We start from the raw sequence: 20,258 nt of genomic DNA, 5'->3' as shown, positions 1-20,258 counted from the left end.
TTGGCTGGTAACTATATACAATTATTTTAACCACTAACATGGCAAAGCATGGCCAAATATCGTGACCGGTAGCGTCGGTTAATGTGATGACGTTAATACTGGGTGAAAGATTCTCCATGCATAGATGTGTCCTCTCTCACGGAAAAATCTCATTGAAAACCACCGCATTCGTATGGTAGATAATTTTGCATGCGAATCCACTAGATTTTCTCCAATGAAAATTAAGTGTGAGGAGGCCCCCCGAAAAAAAAGGCAAAAGGAAAGTGTGAGGACTCGTACAGTGCGCTGCAGTACAACCGCGTGACACAACAAAGGTCAACCCTGGCACGTTTGCACGGTCGACGGAGACCAAGACCGAGGGACCAGACGCGATCACGCGAGCACAGTGCGGCCCCCTACATCCTCCCCTGGTCCAGCGCAAGCCAACTCACACAGCGCAATGAATGACCACTCCCACTCCGACTCACCACGACTTGACGAGACGACTGTCGCGCCCTGCTTCGAACACGCCAACCCCCCTGCTTTTCATTCAGTTTTCGGCGCAGAGCGGTTCGCTCACGCCCCACGCGCCCAAGCCCAACCCACCGCCGTCCTCCCTCACAATCCCCCCGTTCCCAACCCAAAACACTCGTTTCATCCGCGGCGATTCCCCATCTCCTCCGCGTGCCGCCGCGGAGCGCTCGATTCCGGCCGTCGTGGGGTAAGCATTACTCTTCAACCACTGATGTTCTTTTTTCCTGCGCGACCCGATTAATTGTCTGTCGTCGCGTACGCTTGATTTTCGTTTCGAGTTACGGTGGGATCGCGGTCGATTCGGGGGGGAAAGGGTCGCGCTCCGTGGGTTCGGGGCTTTGGGCGGTGGGTTTTGCCCAGGCCAGAGGTTTTGGCGAGGTTCATGCCCATCGATTCCGCCATTCCGGCATGCAGCGGGGTCGCTGCCTGCCTGTGTTGGCTTCGAAGGCGACCCGATTATTAGATTCCCAACTGTGCATGCAAGTCGGACGGTTGCGCCTTATCGATGAGGGCGACGTTCAGTTCAGCGGTTTTCCTTTTATTACTCTCGGTCTCACCTCTAGATTCCAGTATGGATTTTATTTTCCTTTTAATTCGAGGTAATCGATTTTGAGCATCTAATGTAGATACGAACACCGATTGCCTTAGAAGTTGCCATGTTTTACCACCCCCTTCAATTCCTTCTCACATTCGTGTTACCAATTTAGCCATTTACGTCACATCTAACTCTGTTTGTTGGAAAATGTAAAAAAATAAAACTCTGTCTGTTGGAAACTACTCCCTCCATGCCAAAAAACGCTCTGATATTATGGAACGGAGGGAGTACTTGTTATTGGCAGGTGCTTTCAATTCAGCTTCTTCTTTAAAAAGGTGCTTTCAATTCTTTATTACGTCTAATACGAATGAGCCTAGCTTGCTTGGTAGGAAGTGTGGATGTACACCCCCACCACCCAGGTTCATGTCTTATTCAACTTGTGCTGGGGTGCTTATCATTGTTTATAAGGCGTCCCGCCTTGGACGCTTAGGTGGCAAGGCGCCCTGCAGTGCCTTACAGTTATGCCCGCTTTAGGCGCTTAGACGTCAGGGCGGTTGGTCAGGTCGCCTTACCGCCTTGTAAACAATAAATGAATAAACCAATTTTATAACATGCGAATATGAGGCTGTGTCCTAAGGCGTGATGGTCTGTGTGCCATGAGGACATGAGGCTGTGTCCTAAGGTGACGACACAAGTTGACATGAGAAGCATCAAGTGGCTTGTGCCATAGTGCTGTTCATCAATAAATTCCTTTTTGCTTCGCAAAATATTCCTTTTTGTCCCCCCAAAGATCACTTTTATGACAGCGAGTACGTCATTTAATGTTCTTTTCACCAATGTCCCCATTCAAGAAACCTCCTAACACCAATAAAAAACCCTCCTGACAAAACACACTCCATTGAACAATTTGTCTCCAAACTGACAGAGCAGAGCAGCTGTACATGTCGAACTGATGAGGCTTGCCATGTAAAGATGTATTAATCGAATTCGCTTCTTAGTTGGCGAAGGTGCACCTTTTAACCTTTTGGGTTGCACCAATTTAGCCGAACCAGGTCTCCACAGCTGACCAACTGACGGGGAAGGTTTGGTTCGGCTATACACGAACAGCTAATCTGCGCTCCTTCGTCAGCTTGGAAACCTATTCGAGGATGTGATTAATGCAGAAGCGGGCAATTTCTTTGCGCTTTGCAACATGTTGGAAAAATGGCCCTAAATGTGGAATAGCATTTATAATTGATAGCTGCAAGGTACTACACAGGAGATTTTTGGCCCTGATTTTAACAGACTAGAGGCATCAAAATATGAATATTTTGTTATGGTTAGTGCCTATGATATGGGAGTAGTGCACTCAACCCGTGTTTCCTTGTTGGTCCTTCTATTATTACTTAAATTACTTAGTGCGGGCAATAAATTGTAGAAGATACCATCAGATTTTTCCTTATAGACTGTTGGCCCACAAATCCAACAACCTGCCAATGGAAGTATTAGAGATATTTTCATTATAAATTACGCCTGAAATGTGGAACTATTATGTTATTGAAGAAATTGGTTAAAACTTTGAACTTTGATTTATTTCTATGTTCATGAAGTATCATAAGAAATTTCTGTATCATGATCTTTAACCGAGAATTTGGAGGCATTTTTGCAGTTCTCCTCACCTGATCACATAAATATAGAAGAATTTTGCATCCTTCCTTGACCAATGATACAAATCTCACTGTGTTTAAATGCATGGTCTTGAAATGTCTATCCTTATCATTGTTTAGGCTTGCTTGATCTTCCGCATAGCACATATATGAGCCAGTTAGCTGGTGCTTGCATCACGAAATGATCCTTAATCAGTTGCACAGAAGAGAATCAACTTAGCTAAGGTGGAATTACTATTTCTGCGAGGAAAGTTCCAGTGTTTTTTTCTGTTCTACAAACAGCATAAAATTTCCACCTCAGTCAGATAGTCACCCAACTAAATTGAGATATTATGGATTACAACGAAGCTTGCAAGGGATCATTCCAATCTGAAAGTTGTGAGATTGGCAAGATTGGAGTGGCAAAAATTGAACATTATGAATCTGAACTAGAAGAAGGTGAGATCAGAGAGGCAGATGAGGCATCCGGATTAGAAAGCCCTATCCAGAATGGCACAGCTGCAAATGCTGAACAGCAGCAGGTCCGTATAAGGCAATCAGCTTCACCGCAAGGAGCTTCTCATAATGTAGAGACTGCAGGTATTGTGGTTTTGCAACACAGAGTGATCCACGAACACATGCCTCCAAGCATTGTACGCTCATTTGTGCAAGATACGATTGAAAAGGAGCAGGCCCTTATGAGGCCATCAACTTCACCTGAAAGAGCTTCCTGTGAAGGCAGGACTGCAGGTATTAATTTTGTGCAGCAGTGTAAGTGTAGTGCAATCCGCGAGAACATGGCTGCAAGTCTTAAAGAGTCAAGCACATCTTCTCAAGTGGTGGTTGAAGAGGAGTCATCAACTTCAGCTGAAAGAGGTTCTCGCCTTGGAGGGACTGCATGTACTGCTGTTGTGCAACAATCTAAGTATGCTGCATCTGAGGGCCGATATGTTAATGTGAGTCAGTCAACTTTGCATAGAAAATGTGGGAACCACCGTCGAAGCTATTCACCATCTATCTATAGTAGTTCAAAAGAAAGGCATAAGAAAAGGAAGGAAGGATGTTTTAGATACTATGATTCCCATTGGGTCACGAAAATGATTGAGGAAGTTTGTTCAGAAAGGTCCAAAACACTACTGTCACGGCAGACTGTAGATCGGAAGAAATTCAACAATGAGCAAAAAAAGAAGAAGATAGAATTCTTCCAAAAACATGTGAATTCTTATAAATTCCATCATGCACATGTTGCACCAACTATAAGATATTGCAGGATGATGTTGCCTAAGCTACATTCCAGCATGTTGCACTACAGATTTCATCGACATATGATATCTCAGCTGATAAAATTTTATAAACAGCTTATATGTGACAGGGACAAAGAGAACAGAATAAAAGAGCGCTGGATATTTGAGGCCAAAGCTGGCTACCTTAAGAAATGGTTTTATGTGACTAACTTGTCATATTCTAAATTCAAGCCAGAGGAACTAGAAAGCTGTATGGTTGACTATTCAGATGGTGAACAGCATCTAAAATATTTTGACATGCAATCTATAACCACTCAAATTGAAGCAATTGCCTCTAATAAAGAACCTAGAGGCACCTTTGCAACTGATATTACTGTGCCCAATCTAGAAAATTCACCATCATCGCTTGAAACAAATGAACATACAAAGCTCGGGTTTTCAGTTGGTACAGCAGAAGAAATGGCCACCTTAGAAAGCAGGACTTCACAGTACACCTGTGCTCCCTCCATGGAGTTTTGTCATGAAAATCAGACACAAACTACCTTCCCGGCAGCAGATAAAAACGAGGGAGGAGATGTGGAGAAACCCTCTGCTTGCCAGCTTGACGTGAGTGCAGCACTAGAACCTGCTGAGACACTGACAACAGGTAAGGCAAGTGATGATTGTGAGCCTATTCTAGAACACTCGCAATTGCTGCTTGTAACGAATGAAGCTACAAAGCCTGGGTTTTCAGTTGGTGTATCAAAAGAAATGGCTACCTTAGAAAGCAGCTCCTTGCAGGTAACCAGTGTGTCAGGAATGGAGTTTCGTGAAAAAGATGGGACCCAAATTATCTTCTCAGCAGCTGACAGCAATGAGGAGCGAAACACGGAGAGCCCCTGTGCTTCTCGGTTTGTCACGAGTTCAGCATCAGGACTTGCTATTGCAGTGAGCGCTGATACAGAAAATGCTGCCCCGATTTCTAGAGAAAAACGAAGGTACATGTGTTCTAGCAATGATATTTCAGAAGGTCCATGTAGGTCAGGGAGAAAGTTAGGTGAAAAAGATGGGACACACATCTCCTTCTCACCAGCAACACAAATTGCCTTCTCAATAGCAGCACAAAACAAGGGGGAAACCATGGAGAGCCCCTGTGGTTCTCAGTCTGTCATGAGTTTAGCATCAGAACCTACTATTGCAGCGAGCAATGGTACAGAAAATGCTGCCTCGATTTATAGAGAAAAACGAAGGCGCATCGGTTCAGGCAATGATGATATTTCAGAAGGTTCATGTTGCAGGCCAGGGAGAAAGTCTGGTGAAAAAGATGGGACACAAATCACCTTATCACTAGCAACACAAAATGAGGGGGGAGACATGGAGAGATGTTGTGCTTCTCATTCTGACGCAGATACGGCACTAAAACTTGTGATGACAGTGAACACTGATTCACAAAATGCTCCATCTGGTTCTAATGAAAAGCAAAAGCACATAAATTCAGGCAATAATATTTCAGAAGGTTCATGTTCTAGGTCCGAGATAATGCCTACCTCGAACCTTTTCAGAACAACATTGCCTCAAGAGGTATTTTAGCTCATGTCTTTTAGTTATAGTTTAGTGTTGTCTCAACAATTGTTTTTTTATGGATTGGCTTGCGACAACAGGAGAGCTTATGTTGAACCTAAGTAAACTGAAAATTATCAAAAAGAAGCTAGTTATCATTAGGAAGGATAAACAGTGAACAATAAATTTCTTGTTTGTTTTGTATCCTACCATCATCTGCTCAGTGTTAAATTATTAAATTTATAAGTAATTCAACCATGATTGGAGGCTATAAATACATTCACAAGAACTGTCAGATTACATCTCATTTTAGTTGTATTTTTTAAAATGGTCTCTAGGTGAACTTATAAGAACTATTAATAGTGTCTCATCGTCCTTACTTGTGGCCGCTTATAAATTGCCATTGACATATTTGGCATTGTTTATCTGCAGGAACCTCCAGCTGCAAGATCACCTCCACCTTCAAGTGATAATAGACAAGTGGTTCAAGCCGAGGATATAAGCGGCGAGGAAGTACCTAGTAGTCAAGTACCTTCCTTTGCCCAAGTTACCGAGCAGCCAAACATGCACTTCAATACCCAAAGTGTGATAAACCATCACCATTTCGGTTCAACTTGCCAGTTTGCTAGTCCTCCATATCAACCACCTTGTAGGGATACGCATTCAGCAAGAATTGCGGCTGACAGTGTTGGGGCATCACATGTTCATCCAACGTCAGCCAATCAGGTGCCAACAGGCTCCACTCCTGGGCTTCGTCTGGCTGAAGATGTGTTTGATTCAAATCACAGTCCTGGGGCATCACATGTTCATCCAGCTTCAGCCAATCAGGTGCCAACAGGCTCCCCTCCTGGGCCATCTTTGGCTGAAGATGGGCTTGACTTGAATCTATTTACCATTGAGTTGAGTCGATTACAAAAGTTGGCTGATCTGATGACAAAGAGGCATCAAGAGAAGGTCTCTTTCTTGAATTCCTCTTCTACTTTTGTATTTTTATCTTATTTCAAGAAGCACGTGCACAACGATTGCACCCTATTTAGGGACGTGGAGTTTCTACACCCAGGAGCAAATGCTCCTGGTGTGAACAGTAAAATCAAATAAATTCAAAAACAATTCAAAAAATTCTGAATTTTTTTTGTGCCATACTTTCACAAATGTTTGTTGTGCCTACAAAATTTCATCGCAAAATCACATTGATGGAAGGCGTGGTAAAAAAAACAAAATCGATGCTCTGAAAATGTTACTTACAAAAGCATTTTGGAGCTCTGATTTTGTTTTTTTTGGCACGCCTTCCACCAATGTGATTTCGCAATGAAATTTTGCGTGCACATCAAACATTTGTGAAAGTATGTCACAAAAAAATTTCAGAATTTTTTGAACATTTTTTCTAGTTTTTTAATTTTACTATTCATACCAGGAGCATTTGCTCCTGGGTGTAGAAAGGTACTTCCGCCTATTTAGGTATTACTCATGAATCTCCGGTTGTGTTTTGCCAGATAGAACGGCTTAATTTGGCACGTGAAATAGAGTTGGCTCAAGCTAAAAGGAAGTATGACGAGCTGGAATATAATTTAGAGGTAGAAACATTACAGCGAAAGAGAGAACTTAAGATAAAAGCTGATAAAATTTACAAACAGCAGATATTGGCTGAGGTATTACAGGTTATATTTAAGGCTTCTGCTAGAGTTGTTCCAGACAGTCCTAGAGGTAAATATCTTTCATACATCTTAACTCGGTTTGTTAAGATACAGTTACTACCTTGGCATTGACATATTATTTCTTTGATTTTGTATCAATTAGTTGAAGGAATTTATTATTGGTAATATAGGGGGAAGCATAAGGACATCATAAATGATAAATTGATCAAGTTATATGCGTTATTACTTAGTAGTTCTCACTCTGGCTTGTGTACATTCTGTTATCATTTAGTTTTCCATGTATATAGTTATTATGTACTCCCTCCATCCGGGTTTATTTGGCCCGTGAGCAGTTTAGCCTCGTCCCTTCCTATTAGGCCCCGTAATTTACTCCGCATGAAAAGTGCAGTTTTCTTCCTCGATCTTTCTTCTGTTTATGCGTGACTCAAGGTGATTAATTAGGTTGTTGAATAAATAAAAGGAGAGAAATTAGTAGCCAACGCATGCACGCCCACGAACAACTCCACATTAACTGTTGTAGCTAATTACGGAAGGAGAAAGGCCCTTCCACTTTAATCAGACACAGATCACCAAAATGTTATGGGAGTAATTGTCCTGCCTTGGTCCTAGTGTTTTTGCCGCTGGGTCTAATAAACCCGGACGGAGGGAGTACTAAGTATAACCACGTGCCCTTGTGGTCTTGTGCAAGGTTCTTATTATTGGAAATATTTTCTACTCCAGGGACTGGGAATTCGATCTGTTACCCCATGTCCCAGTGACCTTTTCCCTATGACCCAAATATTAATTCATTCTTGGAAGTGGCAAAATCCAACATTTCCCTCATTGAGCTGAACAAATTCTTACTTTTTGTCACTCCTTTTCCTTTCAAACTGAAGTTTCTGGTGAAGTTTGTAGGGCTGTTTGGAATACAGCCGACGAGCGCCCTACCAATTTTTCGGCGTTGACTAGCACGCCGGGCAGCCGTTTGGATCGGGACCAACGTTTCGCGACCACGCCAAAATTTCGGCAGCTTCGTTCAGTTTTTACACCTGCGAGTTGGCGAAACCACGGCGGCGGATTCCTTCGCCAATTTTTTGGCGAGCCTGCTATTGGCAGGGCGGACTGGGGTGTGATCCAAACAGCCCCTGTATATGGCTTGGCCACTTGTGGTTCGCCCTTTGGTCTGCATCGCTTGGGTAAAAAAAAACATTTGAGGGGATTCCAGCCTGGCTTTGCTTAGAATCAGCTTGAAACTACTGTGGAACATGAAATCAATCTTCCACTTGGCTAGTTTATTGTCTCAAACTAAATTCGAGCCCATCTTAGAAATTTAACTAGTCTTTGATATCTTATAATTTGATAAATTTATGCATAGCTGTATATACTAGCCATTCCAGATGCCCTTAATATCTGGTTTTACATTTGTGTCTGATAAGGTGTAAAAAATTTGGTAACAGCAAATGGTTTCGCTAATATATGCACCCTTTCCTTGCGGCATGGTATCGTGTTCGTGCTAGTAAGCTATTTAACATGTCATCTTGATATGGCAAATATCTCACATGCTCATCATAGTCCGAGGCACAAGTAAAGCATCACAATCTCGCATAAAATAAGGGCACCTTGGGCTGTGTCAGTTTATTGTAACCAGAGCCACCGAATGCGGAGAGCCCATCCTAAAAGTTCAAGATCGTGGATGCCAAGACTGCCATACTGAATTCGACGAGTTGAAAGTGTGCAGTTCACAAGATAGTTGCCTCCATTGGCCTTGTCCTTTCCGAAGACCCCCCCCCCCCCCCCCCCCCCCCGGCTAGGACTACCCGAAACTGAAACAAGATGGCCAGCGTGGTTCATGAGGGAAGCCTTCCAACCCGGAAGATTTTCCTCCACCTTATCAATAAGTGGCATTAACTCCAGCTTAGTCGGTTTCTGAACTGTGAGAGGGAGGCCAAGGTAGGTGCATGGGAAATCCTTGATTTCTGGAGATGGCCGCCAAGTCATCATCCTTGCACTGGATAGGCATGACTGAAATCTTAAGCATGTTTGTCATGAAGCCTGAAGCATGCCCAAAGGAGTCCAAGATTTCTTTAATGAGTGATAAGTCACTTGCTGCAGGTCAGAGGAAAATGACAGCATCATTGGCAAAGAAAGAAACCCGATGCTGCACTTGCTGGAGAGTGAGAGGTTGGAGAAGACCTTACACAGAAGCTTGGATAATTAGTGAATTCAAGACATCCATAACCAATATAAATAGCATAGGTGGAAGAGGACCCTCTTGTCAAAGTCCCTGTCGATGATAAATTGCTTCTCCGGTTCCCCAGTCACCAAAATCCCAGTGGTTGAGGTAGATAGCAGCAAACACAGAAGGTTGCACCAATGCTGGCCAAAGCCCAAATGGTGTAGAACTTCAATAAGAAAGGGCCAAGAAACTGAATCAGTCCAATTTCAGGAGGATTTGAGGTTCTTTCTTCCTGTGTAAACATTTGGCCTTTTGTTGAACAAGATTTTTTTGTCCTGGATACTCTGCCCCTTAATAAATGCACTCTGGCTATAGAAACCATATTGGGAAGCTGTGAGCCGATTCGCCATAAGTTTTGTGACCGATTTGGCAAAACCGTGAATAAGGCTTATGGGCTAATCCTTAACTTGCATGGCATCAACTTTCTTTGGTAAGAAGGTGATAAAAGCTGTGTTCAGGAGCTTGAACAAGGACACATTTTTTCCGAAAAAAGGGGATGACCCGCGGCCTCTGCATGGAGTGATGCACACAGCCATATATTATTGAATAGTTAACGATGATAAGCAAAGCCTAGCATTGATGCGGAACAAACTGGCTTAAAAATAAAAATGAAAACTTGAGGCCATCCAACATGGATTTGCCTTGTAACAGGATCTCCACAAGCCTACCATAATCCTATGACATATGACCGAATTAAATGAAAAATAAGCTATCCTAGACAAAGCCTTCAAGAAGGAATCGTCATACGAGTGCCTATGTTGAGGAGTCCAATCGAAGATCGAACATGGGATTTTCATCCCCGAAGCCAAGCCTCAAGCCAACACCTGGCACGAGGCTCACGCGTCGACATTGCCTGATCTAGCCGAAGAAGATCATGGGTTTTCACCTTAAGTATATGCAAACTTGTCATCAAATTTATTAATGCCAACAACCTCGCTACCGGTGGACGACGTCTTGCTCACCGGATTTTGGTGCCTGGGAGAGCACCAAGCCCGCCTTCCTGTCACTGTCGCACCACCTTCGATCCCGTTGATGGGAAAGAGTGACACACGGACGCAAGCTGGCCCAGATTTGGCCACCTTTGCAACCACCTCGCAGGTTGCCGCTGTTGCAGCCATCTCACGGATCCACCCGCCACGTCCCCGGGGACGCCACCCTAGTGTTCACCACATAGCACCTATTGACGAGATCGAGCCCCTAGGCAGGGCTGTACCACCGGATCCAGCACGTGCTTGCACCGGACCAGCGCTGGCAGAACCTAATAATGGCCGGATTGGAGCCATTTCACACCTTGTGCAGACCGATCTGCCGCTTGCACCCGTCATGCTGCCTTAGCAGCATCCTGCGCCATCCGGCTTGCTGCTTGCAGCCGACACATGAGCCGATGGTGGAGTCGAGGACCTCGAAGGCCGCAGCAACGGCCAACACCGCCGTTACATCGCGTGTGACCTCGGGGAGGACACCCCAACAACTCAAACCACCACATGAGTCAATCGGGAGCAATGAAGTTTGAGTTTTCTCCTCAGCCGTGGAAAGAGCCCTAGAGTCCCTTGCAATCTCAATGGAATGAAGAACTTCTTTTGCCATAGCAAGCTGCACCTTGATGCTACCAATTTACCGTTGGCTACCCCTTGCTAAGGTACTGCAGTTTGAGAAAGATCCTCTCAACAGGACAAGTGGACGCAGTAGGGGCATTCCAATTTTAGCTATATAAATAAAGAAGGTTTTGAGACGCTCACAATTCATTGTGTACCACCCATTCCTTTTGATCCGAGATGCGGTGACCTTTTACTCTCTAGGAGGTAGTGGGTTAATTGAAAAGAAAATTGTTTTTATTTAGTTCAACACAAAAAGGGGAACGATACATTTGGATAGTAATGTTACTATCTATTCTGCCATATTGCAATAAGAGAAAGAATGTTCTTTTTTGCTTATCGAGAACCAAAGAAAGGAAATTGAAGAAACTTTTAATGTGACAATGTACAAGAAACTTCTTAGATCTGATATTTATTGATTGGATAAAAGGAGACGTGATTGTGCTTTGTCATTATTGTTGGATCAATATGTTGCTACAAACATTGGATAGTATGTGGAGAAAAATAAAATAATCTTGTACTATATGACCTTGCCTCATCTGCCTTGGATCATGTGCCATTTCTTATGTTGAAGAACCTCGTCGTCCGTGTGGTGTCATGAGATGGTTGGTGCGGATATGGTCATTGCTGTAGTTTACCGGTCATAGATCTGATCGCTTTGGGTTTTATTTTTTCCTCGCCTACGCATAGCTTTGCTCTTATATGACTTTGCTATTTGCCGGTGTATTTCTGTGTGCGTGCGTCGGTGTTGGCTATGTGCATCCTAGCTATGCGGAGGCCAGGTGTGTGCTCATTGTGTTTGTCTCATCTTGATGATCCATTTCGAGCCAATAAAATCCACCCTTTGTCAAAAAAAATTGCCGCTTCTTATGTTGACCGTGCCTCTCAACTGCCGACCACCAAGAGGCGATTCCATTTCGAGTCTTTTTTGTGCTCGCTGGATGGCTTTCGGAACGCGGTTGTGGAATGCTACGTCGCTCACACACAACGTCCTGTTCACTTTGGACGCTAGGTGGGAAACATCAAGATGCAACTTACGATGGCCCACGAGATCATCTCGAAACTTGATGTTGCACAGGATTGATGCGTTCTCTCGGATTTTGAGCGTCACTTGAAGAACAAGTTGAAATTTCATTGTCTTGGCCTTGCCTCTCCGGAGAGATCCATCGCCAGGCAGCGGTCGAGGCTTCTGAGCCTCGAGGACGGTGACGTGGACTAGAAGTTCTTCCATACCCATGCCTTTAATTGTCAGAAGAAGAACTGCATCAAGCGATTGCGTGCGGGTGATCATGTTACCACGACCCAACCTGAGATGGAAGATATCACCTTTGAGTTCTTCTGGAGCCAGCTCGGTGCCCCTCCGGACAGGCAACGCTCCGTCAATTTGCAGGCCCTTGGTCTTCCCCAACTCGGCCTGTCAGAGTTAGAGGTGTCGTGGATGGAAGAGGAAGTTTGGGATGTGATCGGGGCATGCCGAAAGACAAAAGATAAATCCCTAGGGCCGGACGACTTCCCCATGAACTTTTACCAGTTTCTGGCAGGTGATCAAGCATGATATGGCAGGTTACCAGAGTTGCTGGGGATCGACCAATAGATCCAAGCAAGCACCACTGGCCAAATGTCAAAGCAAGGAAATCTCCGAATATGCTCTCGTCGCCTCCTGCCCCCTTCCCATCTTGTAGCTGCTGATGGTGATATGTTTCTTGCCCAGACCCCCACCACAAAATTGGTTCACCCCCTTGTGTCAAAAGTACAAAAAGGCCCTCTCCCATAGCTTAAGCTTATGGGTGAGGAGGGGGGGGGGGTGCTGAAGTATATTGCCCGCCTCTCTCCATCAGTTCGGAAGTAAACACAATAAATAATTGCAGCCTGCCCCCACTTCCGCTGCCCACATCATAAACTCCAAAGGCCCTCTCCCAAGGTTCGGATTTTTGGATAAGTTGGCTGGAGCATGAATTCAATAATGGCAGCCGCTCTTAACTGCCTCTTCAATGGTCTAGGACATGGCCTTAACAAGGAGGGGGCACCTAGCATGGGAGATTTTCGGTCAATCATTCTTATGCATAGCTTTGCCAAGATCTTCTCTCTGCTACTTGCTGTTCGTCTCGTGAAGCGTATGTCTAAGCTGGTGGCAATCAACAAGAGCGCTTTCATCCGTGGTCGGTAGATCCTTGACACCTTCATGCTTGTTCAGAGTTCTGTTCAAGCCCTTCTCTGCCGCAAAGTGCCTTCTCGTTTTCTAGAGTTGGATGTGGCTCGGGCTTTTGATTCTGTCAATTGACCTTGTTGGAAGTTCTGTGGGTGCATGGATTTGGCGAGTAATGGTGTTCTTGGGTGACCTTGATCCTTGCTTCTTCGAGCTCCAAGATCCTTGTTAATGGACACCCCTTTGCTAGGGTTTGGCATCGTAAAGGGTTGCGGCAAGGCGATCCTCTTGCCGTTGCTCTTCGTGATCGTTATGAACATCCTTGGGCTTTGTTCAATGCCGTGGATGATTCAGGGCTCTTGAGCCCCATGGTGCACTTGGGGATCCGACATAGGCTTCCCTGTTCGTGGATGATGTTGCTCTCATCATTTGGCCCGTGGAGAAGCAGGAGATCCAAACTGCCTTGCTGATTATGGAGATCTTTGTGGATGCGTCTGGTCTTCAGATTAATTTCCAAAAAAGCTTGGCCACCTTGATTCGTTGTCAGGGCAGTGATCTGGGGTTTGCCTTGTTGCTGCCGTGTGTTGTTGTGGAATTTCCGTGCCTATACCTTTGGCTGCCGCTGTCGCATGAAAAACTTCCCAAAGCTCAGCTCCAGCCTTATATTGACAAGGTGGCCAAAAGGATCCCAGCCTCAGCCTGGAAAGGAAATCTTATGTCGGACGCTGGGCACTTGATCCTTGTTTCTTGTGCAGGCGCTACATTATGATGGACTCTCCCTTGCGAAGTAAATGAATGTTTGCCTGGAAAAGCTTTGTAGATTTTTTTTTGGTGCTTCAAGGACTCGTCGTCCGGTGGGTTTTGCCTGGTTTGTTTACCGAAGCACTTGGGTGGCCTGAATCTCTGGAATTTTTCCATTGTGCACGAGATGATGAAAATGTGTTGGCTTTGGTTTGACAAAGTGGCTCTGGACAGGCCGTGGGAAAATCTTAGCTTGACATGCTCAGATCAAACCCTGTTCTATGCCTTGGTCAAGGTGCAGATTGGGGATGGCGCAAACTGGCTTTTCTGGACCGACAGATGGATTGAGAGGGACTCTGTGCAAATCCATCGCGCCGGATCTGTTGGAGTTCATTCCCCTCAAGATCATGGATTCTAGGATGCTAGCTCAGGCACTCCTCAACAACAGCTGGATTGATGATAACGTTGGAGGGTTGTCTATTCTGGCCATCGCCCTGATGCTCTTGCTTGCCTGTGTGGCTGACCTGGTCCAGCTTGTGCCTGGTATGCCCGATCATTTCTGCCGGGCATGGGAGCCTGGAGCCAGCTTCTCGGTCCTTTTGGCTTACCGCGTGAACTATGGCCACTTCATGAGCTCATTTGGCGTGCCTGCGCTCCTCTCAAGTTCAAGTTCTTTAGCTGGAAAGCTGTGGAGCGGAGGAAGCGCCATGGCCTTGCTGATAATGACACTTGCCCTTTGTGCTCTCGGTGTGTGGAGTTGTTGTATCACCCGCTCATCCAATGTTGCTCTGGCACCAAGTTTGGTCAGGGCCAGCCCTAGCATCATGTAGACCTTAGTGCGAGTGAGGTACAATTGACAGAGTAATATGAATACTTTTACCGGTATATATATCTCATAGCATCATAGCATGGAAATATGAAGGCATAAGCATAAAAACTGTAATTTCAATTAGCAAATAAAGTCTTAATACATATGATTATATGATGCAAATGATGATTAGAAGATACATGTGCTCAACCATAAGCAACTATTGAATAAATACTAAGTGGTGAAAAGTGTGTCCGCGCGGGGGGGGGGGGGGAGGATGTACACCCCGTAATAGTGTTGATGTTATGTTCTGCAAATCACGTCTTTTGTAATTTATTCTGATATGTAGATGTATTGGATGGGCCTTAGGCCAGCTCACCTTTTGCCATGGCCTAGGGCCGGCCCTGAGTTTGGTTCCAGTCTACTTGTGCCCGGGAGCGTGCGAGCTTCACCCATCTACCTCAGACTGCCTTATCAACTGCTGGCCTAGGCTGGAATTGTCCTAGAAGCTCGGGAAACGGCTTCGTCCTCCCTGTCTTGCGCAGCCTTTGGCTGGAAAGAAATGCCCGGCTCTTTCGTTCTGAGTCTAATTAAGACTGACTATTCTTTTGTCTTCCATCGCTAGCGATGTGGGGGCGTGGAAAACTGTAGGTATTGCGAGAGTGATGGCTCTGTAGTTGTATTTGTCGCTTGCAACGGACCTTGTCTGGGTTTCCTATTTATTGAAAAAAGAAGTGTTTTCTCTCGCGTTCCTGCAAAAAAATAATGTGATAACAATGTTTCAGAAAAATGTCAATGCATGTATGTTGCCTTATTCTCTATTCCTTCTAGTATCAATCATGTCACCCAGAAATGCCTTATTTAGCTGCATGCATTGCTTTAGCTTTTACTCCATATATTTCGATATTCAACGATTTTGATTGATCCATTACTTTGTAGGTCGTAGTTAAATATTTCTGCATTTAACTGATAATAGATTAGATAGGCTGCATAGCACAAAAAACATCTAATAATCTAATAAGTTAGAAGTCTACTAGTCTAGTGTACCTATACAACTTTGACTATGATTCTCGCGTATAATATGTCCATAAAATTAGTACAGTGCTCCCTCCATAAAGAAATATACTATTTCTTTACAGAGGGAGTACATTGCAAGATAAATATAACAATAACATTCATATATGTTCAATCCATCTATTTTGGTACAGTATATATTAGTGGTCAAAGTAGTGCATGGAAGACCGTGAAAAGTCAACTGTGCCTTACATTTTGGGAAGAGGGGGTATTGTGTTGCTCATACTTGTTTTTTTTTTCTTTCGAGAAAACACAGAGATTTTTGTGTTTCTTTGTATTGAAAAGATAGGGTTTATGTTACAATCCTCCTAGGAGGTATGTCGAAAGCATATTTACTGTCAACTCTTGCTGATGTTTTCTTTCATGTATCAGGTGCTGCCCAGGAAACCATGGCAGGGCCTAGTCGGTCGGCAGACCAGCGCAGTTTCCACATTCATGCACCTGTTTCAGCCCCCGAAACATCAACAGGCGCCTCCCTCAGACAGCGTCCTGCGATCGCGCAACGCACTGCTATGGACTCGATGAATCATCCAAGTGTTGGCATGGGTAATAGACCAGCATAACGGGAAGTGCCTCCCGGCCGTGGGGCTGCGAGCCTGGAGAAATAGTGCAGCGGATGCTGCTCTTTGAAAAAATCATGCTGCCTGTAAGCCTACCGTTGGAGTTGTGTTGTGTGTACATTTGGAATTCAGAGCTTCCATCTGAGCTTTGCTTAAATGAGAAGTAGACCCGAGATTCGTTCAGTTGGTATAGCGCTATCTGACTACTAGATGGTAGCAATTCATGTCTGTTGATGTTAAAATCTGCGTTTTGAAAACCTGGTTGGATTTATGGTTGGACTCGAGAGTCGTAATTTTATCAGGAGAGATCTGATGAGCATTTGTAATCTCTAAACATTACCTGGTGCAAACATTACCCGAAAGTCTGGTAATTTGTGCAAGAGTATAACGGCATATCCTGATTATCTTACAATTTGCTATTGCACCTGCTATTACTAAATAGTAAAAAATATCGACACAACGGTAGGTTGAGTATGCATAGATGCCAAATTCTACGCGCGCGCGCTACATACAGAGCAGTTCCGAGTCACTTGATCCAGCAAACTTTGGACCACCCAGAACCAAGAGATCAGCCTCCATTCGTCATACCAAACTGTCTTGTCTCGTCGTTGGTCGCATCAATGAGGCAGGATGGGCAAGATCATGGATGGGAGCGTTAATCAGAGGTGATACGCTGTCTTGTTGCCCAAATAATCCTCATTCATTTTTTTGTCTGAGATAAGCCCATATCCTTATTCATAAACGGGAGCACATCATACATTGATTCCACATCTACTTCCATGGACCATCCAGCCTGAAATTGGATCTACTCCTGCGGTCCTGCCCGGCCCGTTGGAAACGTTACCACTTCTGGCAAGTAGACATGTCGTAGCTCCTTGTTTCAAAAATAAATAAATAAATAAATGTCATAGCTCTGTCACGTTTAGGCTTTCTCTTGCTCGTAACCATGTCGTAGCTCTGTTATTCAGCTTTTTGCACAGATCAACTTGCTGGCTCGTCCAATGATGTAGTACTTTGATGAATCGGATGCGTAAATCGTGGGGCATAGACGAGCAAGTAATGGAATGACCACTGTTCAGCCTAGAGGATGGAGGAAACGCAGTGGACCAACCAGCCAACGGCCCAAGGCGATGTTGCTAGCGACCCTTCGATCCCAGTTTCTTCCTTCTCACATCGAAACCAAAGACTGTAGTAGTCGCTAACCTAGAGTTACATTACTGCCTAGTAGTTGCACATAATTTTGAGAACATGTTAATTAAGTACTCTCTTCGTAAACTAATATAAGAGCAAAGTAGTGATCTAAACGCTCTTATATTAATTTACAAAGAGAGTACCTAATTTCAATAAGATCATCGGTGCCTGCAGCCTGAGAACTGAGATCCACGTTGAGAGCCAACCAAATCGGGCGCGCCTATGTCTCGCATATAGAGAGACGTAGGGTCGCCTCGCCTGGGTGAGCGTGCGGGAGGCCGCAGGCTCGTTTTTTGTTCTGTTTTTATTCACGCCTTTTGTATTTGCTTCTTGCTTTCTTTTTTTAATTTTGTCTATACTTCCAAATATTAAAAAATACTTTACATAAAATATTTGAAAATATTAATCAAGAACTTAAAAATGTTAATGTATATAGAAACATATAAACAAGAAAATTATAATGCGCATGAAAATTTTGATAATGCAATTGAAAAATATTAACCAAGTATTTAAAAAATTGTAATCAAGCATTTGATTTTTTAATGAAAAAAGTTCTCATGTATAAAAAAATACAATGTGTATGAAAAAAATTGATCATACATTTGAACAATGTTAATCAAGTATTTTAAAAAATGTTAGTCAAGCATTTGGAAAATGTTAAATGTGTATAGAATGTTTTTCATGTATACAAAAAATATACAATGTAGATGAAAAAATGTTCACCATGTATTTAATAAAATATTAAATGGGTATAAAAATGTTGATCATGCATTAGAAAATCTTAAACATGTATGAAATATGTTGATCATGTGTTAAAATTTCTTTAAGGACAATAAAGTTTTTTCCACACACAATGTACATTTTTCATATACATCAGGAACATTTTTATATACAAGTTTATCAATTTCTAAATACAATATTAACTTTTTTGAAATATTTTTTATGTCTACATTTATTTGATGTATGATCTACATTTTTTTATACACCAGAAACATTTGTTTGTACATGTTTGACATTTCTAAAATAAATGATCAACATTTTTTTCATATAAACAGAAGAAAACAAAGAAACCAAAAAAGAAACAAAGGAAACCAATGGAAAGAGGAAAGAAGAAGAAGAAGAATACCGTTGCAAAAAGAATGAAAAACAGTGGAAATCAAGAAAGAAATAAAGAAAAATGAAGGAAACCAATGAAACCAAGAAACAAAAAGAAACTGAAGAAAAAGGAAGAAAAGAAAGAAAAAAACAGTGAAAACCAAGAAAGAAACAGAAGAAAAACTAAGAAAAGAAAGTAACCAATGAAAACCTATAAAGAAACGAAGTGAACCAGTAAAAACACAAAGAAAAACAAAAAAACCGAAGAAGAAACAAAGAAACAAAAAGAAAAGGAAAAAACAAAGAAAACTACATTCAAACACACAACCGACGCACAAACAAGTGCTGAAAAATGGGTTGGCACTAGGCGGATGGTAAGCGAGATATTGTTCTCATGAACAAAATGTGATGGGCATTGAGACGTCTTGGTCGATCCCCATTCTCGTAGGCGTGATCATTGGGCTGCAGCTCGGAGCCCCAAATACATTGCAACTTGCACTAGTGGAGAAATAGTTAGCCACAACTTTAGTTGGCGGCGCGTCATTTTGAATCAACGCCAGCACTATATTTTCCAAATAGTGGTGGCGTTGGCATATTTGATACGGCATCACTAAACTCATAGTGGCGGCATTGAAATTTTTTATTGAGCGCCACTTATATGTGGGACCCATAGTTGGTACAAGGCGTCATATAGTGGTGACGTAACATCACGTCAGACGCCAGCACTATATGACATGTGGTCTATTTTTTGGAATTACTTTTATTTGTAATTATTTATTGTACATCATGAATTTTTATATATTATAGTTTATTTTTACTAAATTTAGAATATTTTAATTAGAAATAGTGGAAGTTTTATAATATATTTAGAGTCTTTTTATTTTTATATTATAGTAGTCAAAAAATATATTGTAGTTACTTTATGAAAGTAAGGATATTTGAATTGAAAATGCTGACATTTTTTTTATAAATATAGTTAGTCTTTTAGTTGTTTTATGAAAGTAAAAATATTTTTTTATTAAAGTAGTAGTATTATTTTGAGTCTTTTAATAAATTATAAAATAATAATTACTGGTCCACTATATTTTATTAAATGTTGACATTTTTAATTTTCTTAAATGCTGACATTTTTTTCTATATTTTGTGTTTTTATTTGTTTTTAGTAAAGTAGAAATACTGTATTACTTTTATTAAAGAAATTTATTTGTTTTTGTTAAATTTTTTTTGCGTATTGGACCAAGCCCAAAAGCACGTCGGAGGGTCAAAACTAAGGGGGCGACGGTCCTCTCGCTCCACCTCACTCTCTTTCCCCCTGCTCCCTCTCTCTGCACGCGGTGCTCTCTGCCTCTTGATCCCATTTCTGTAATTGCTTGTTGCTGGCCGATCCAGGCGGCCATTTCCGGTGGTTTCTGGTGCTGAGGTAACATGTGCATCTTCCCTCCACCTTATTTCCCCTCTCTAGGGTTTTAGTGAGTTAATCCCCTCCGGTCCTTCTCTCTCTGCCCTAGGGTTTTGACGACGGCGACGACGATGGGTTGCTAGGGTTTCGGGTGGGCACGACACGTGAAAGTGCAACTAATCCCCGGTTGGTTTTGCTAATTAATAACAACATATATGTCATTGATCTAATGAACATTGATGATAGATTTCAGAAAAGATCAATGATTGGCATGGCAAGGACTAATGGATGTGGACCCCTCAAAATGCCAAGAACAAGAATTG

The 20,258-nt window shown here is 42.9% G+C and overlaps 1 protein-coding gene across 2 annotated transcripts; it reads left to right on the top strand.

The window, feature by feature from the left end:
* The first annotated feature begins 455 nt into the window (after window positions 1-455).
* LOC123127716 (uncharacterized) lies at window positions 456-16,659 on the top strand. Of its 2 annotated transcripts, XM_044547516.1 has the most exons (5): window positions 461-700; window positions 2,815-5,477; window positions 5,889-6,410; window positions 6,950-7,160; window positions 16,063-16,659. In XM_044547516.1, exons 2-5 carry the CDS (start codon window positions 3,027-3,029, stop codon window positions 16,251-16,253), a joined length of 3,375 nt encoding a protein of 1,124 aa, XP_044403451.1. In that variant the 5' UTR covers window positions 461-700; window positions 2,815-3,026; the 3' UTR covers window positions 16,254-16,659. The 2 variants fall into 2 exon arrangements, with proteins under 2 accessions (XP_044403452.1, XP_044403451.1); XM_044547517.1 differs by lacking the exon at window positions 6,950-7,160 and having other exon boundaries at window positions 456-700.
* The last annotated feature ends 3,599 nt before the right edge of the window (window positions 16,660-20,258 follow it).

Source organism: Triticum aestivum, chromosome 6A, assembly GCF_018294505.1.
Source record: "Triticum aestivum cultivar Chinese Spring chromosome 6A, IWGSC CS RefSeq v2.1, whole genome shotgun sequence".
Classification (NCBI taxonomy): Eukaryota; Viridiplantae; Streptophyta; class Magnoliopsida; order Poales; family Poaceae; genus Triticum; species Triticum aestivum.
This window is presented reverse-complemented; position numbering and strand designations above follow the sequence as displayed.

Excerpts from the sequence above, each read along its gene's own strand:
- LOC123127716 (XM_044547516.1), top strand. The coding sequence starts at position 3,027 with ATGGATTACAACGAAGCTTGCAAGGGATCATTCCAATCTGAAAGTTGT. Across the intron at positions 5,478-5,888 it reads GAACAACATTGCCTCAAGAG|GAACCTCCAGCTGCAAGATC; the intron begins GTATTTTAGCTC and ends GTTTATCTGCAG. Across the intron at positions 7,161-16,062 it reads TGTTCCAGACAGTCCTAGAG|GTGCTGCCCAGGAAACCATG; the intron begins GTAAATATCTTT and ends TTCATGTATCAG.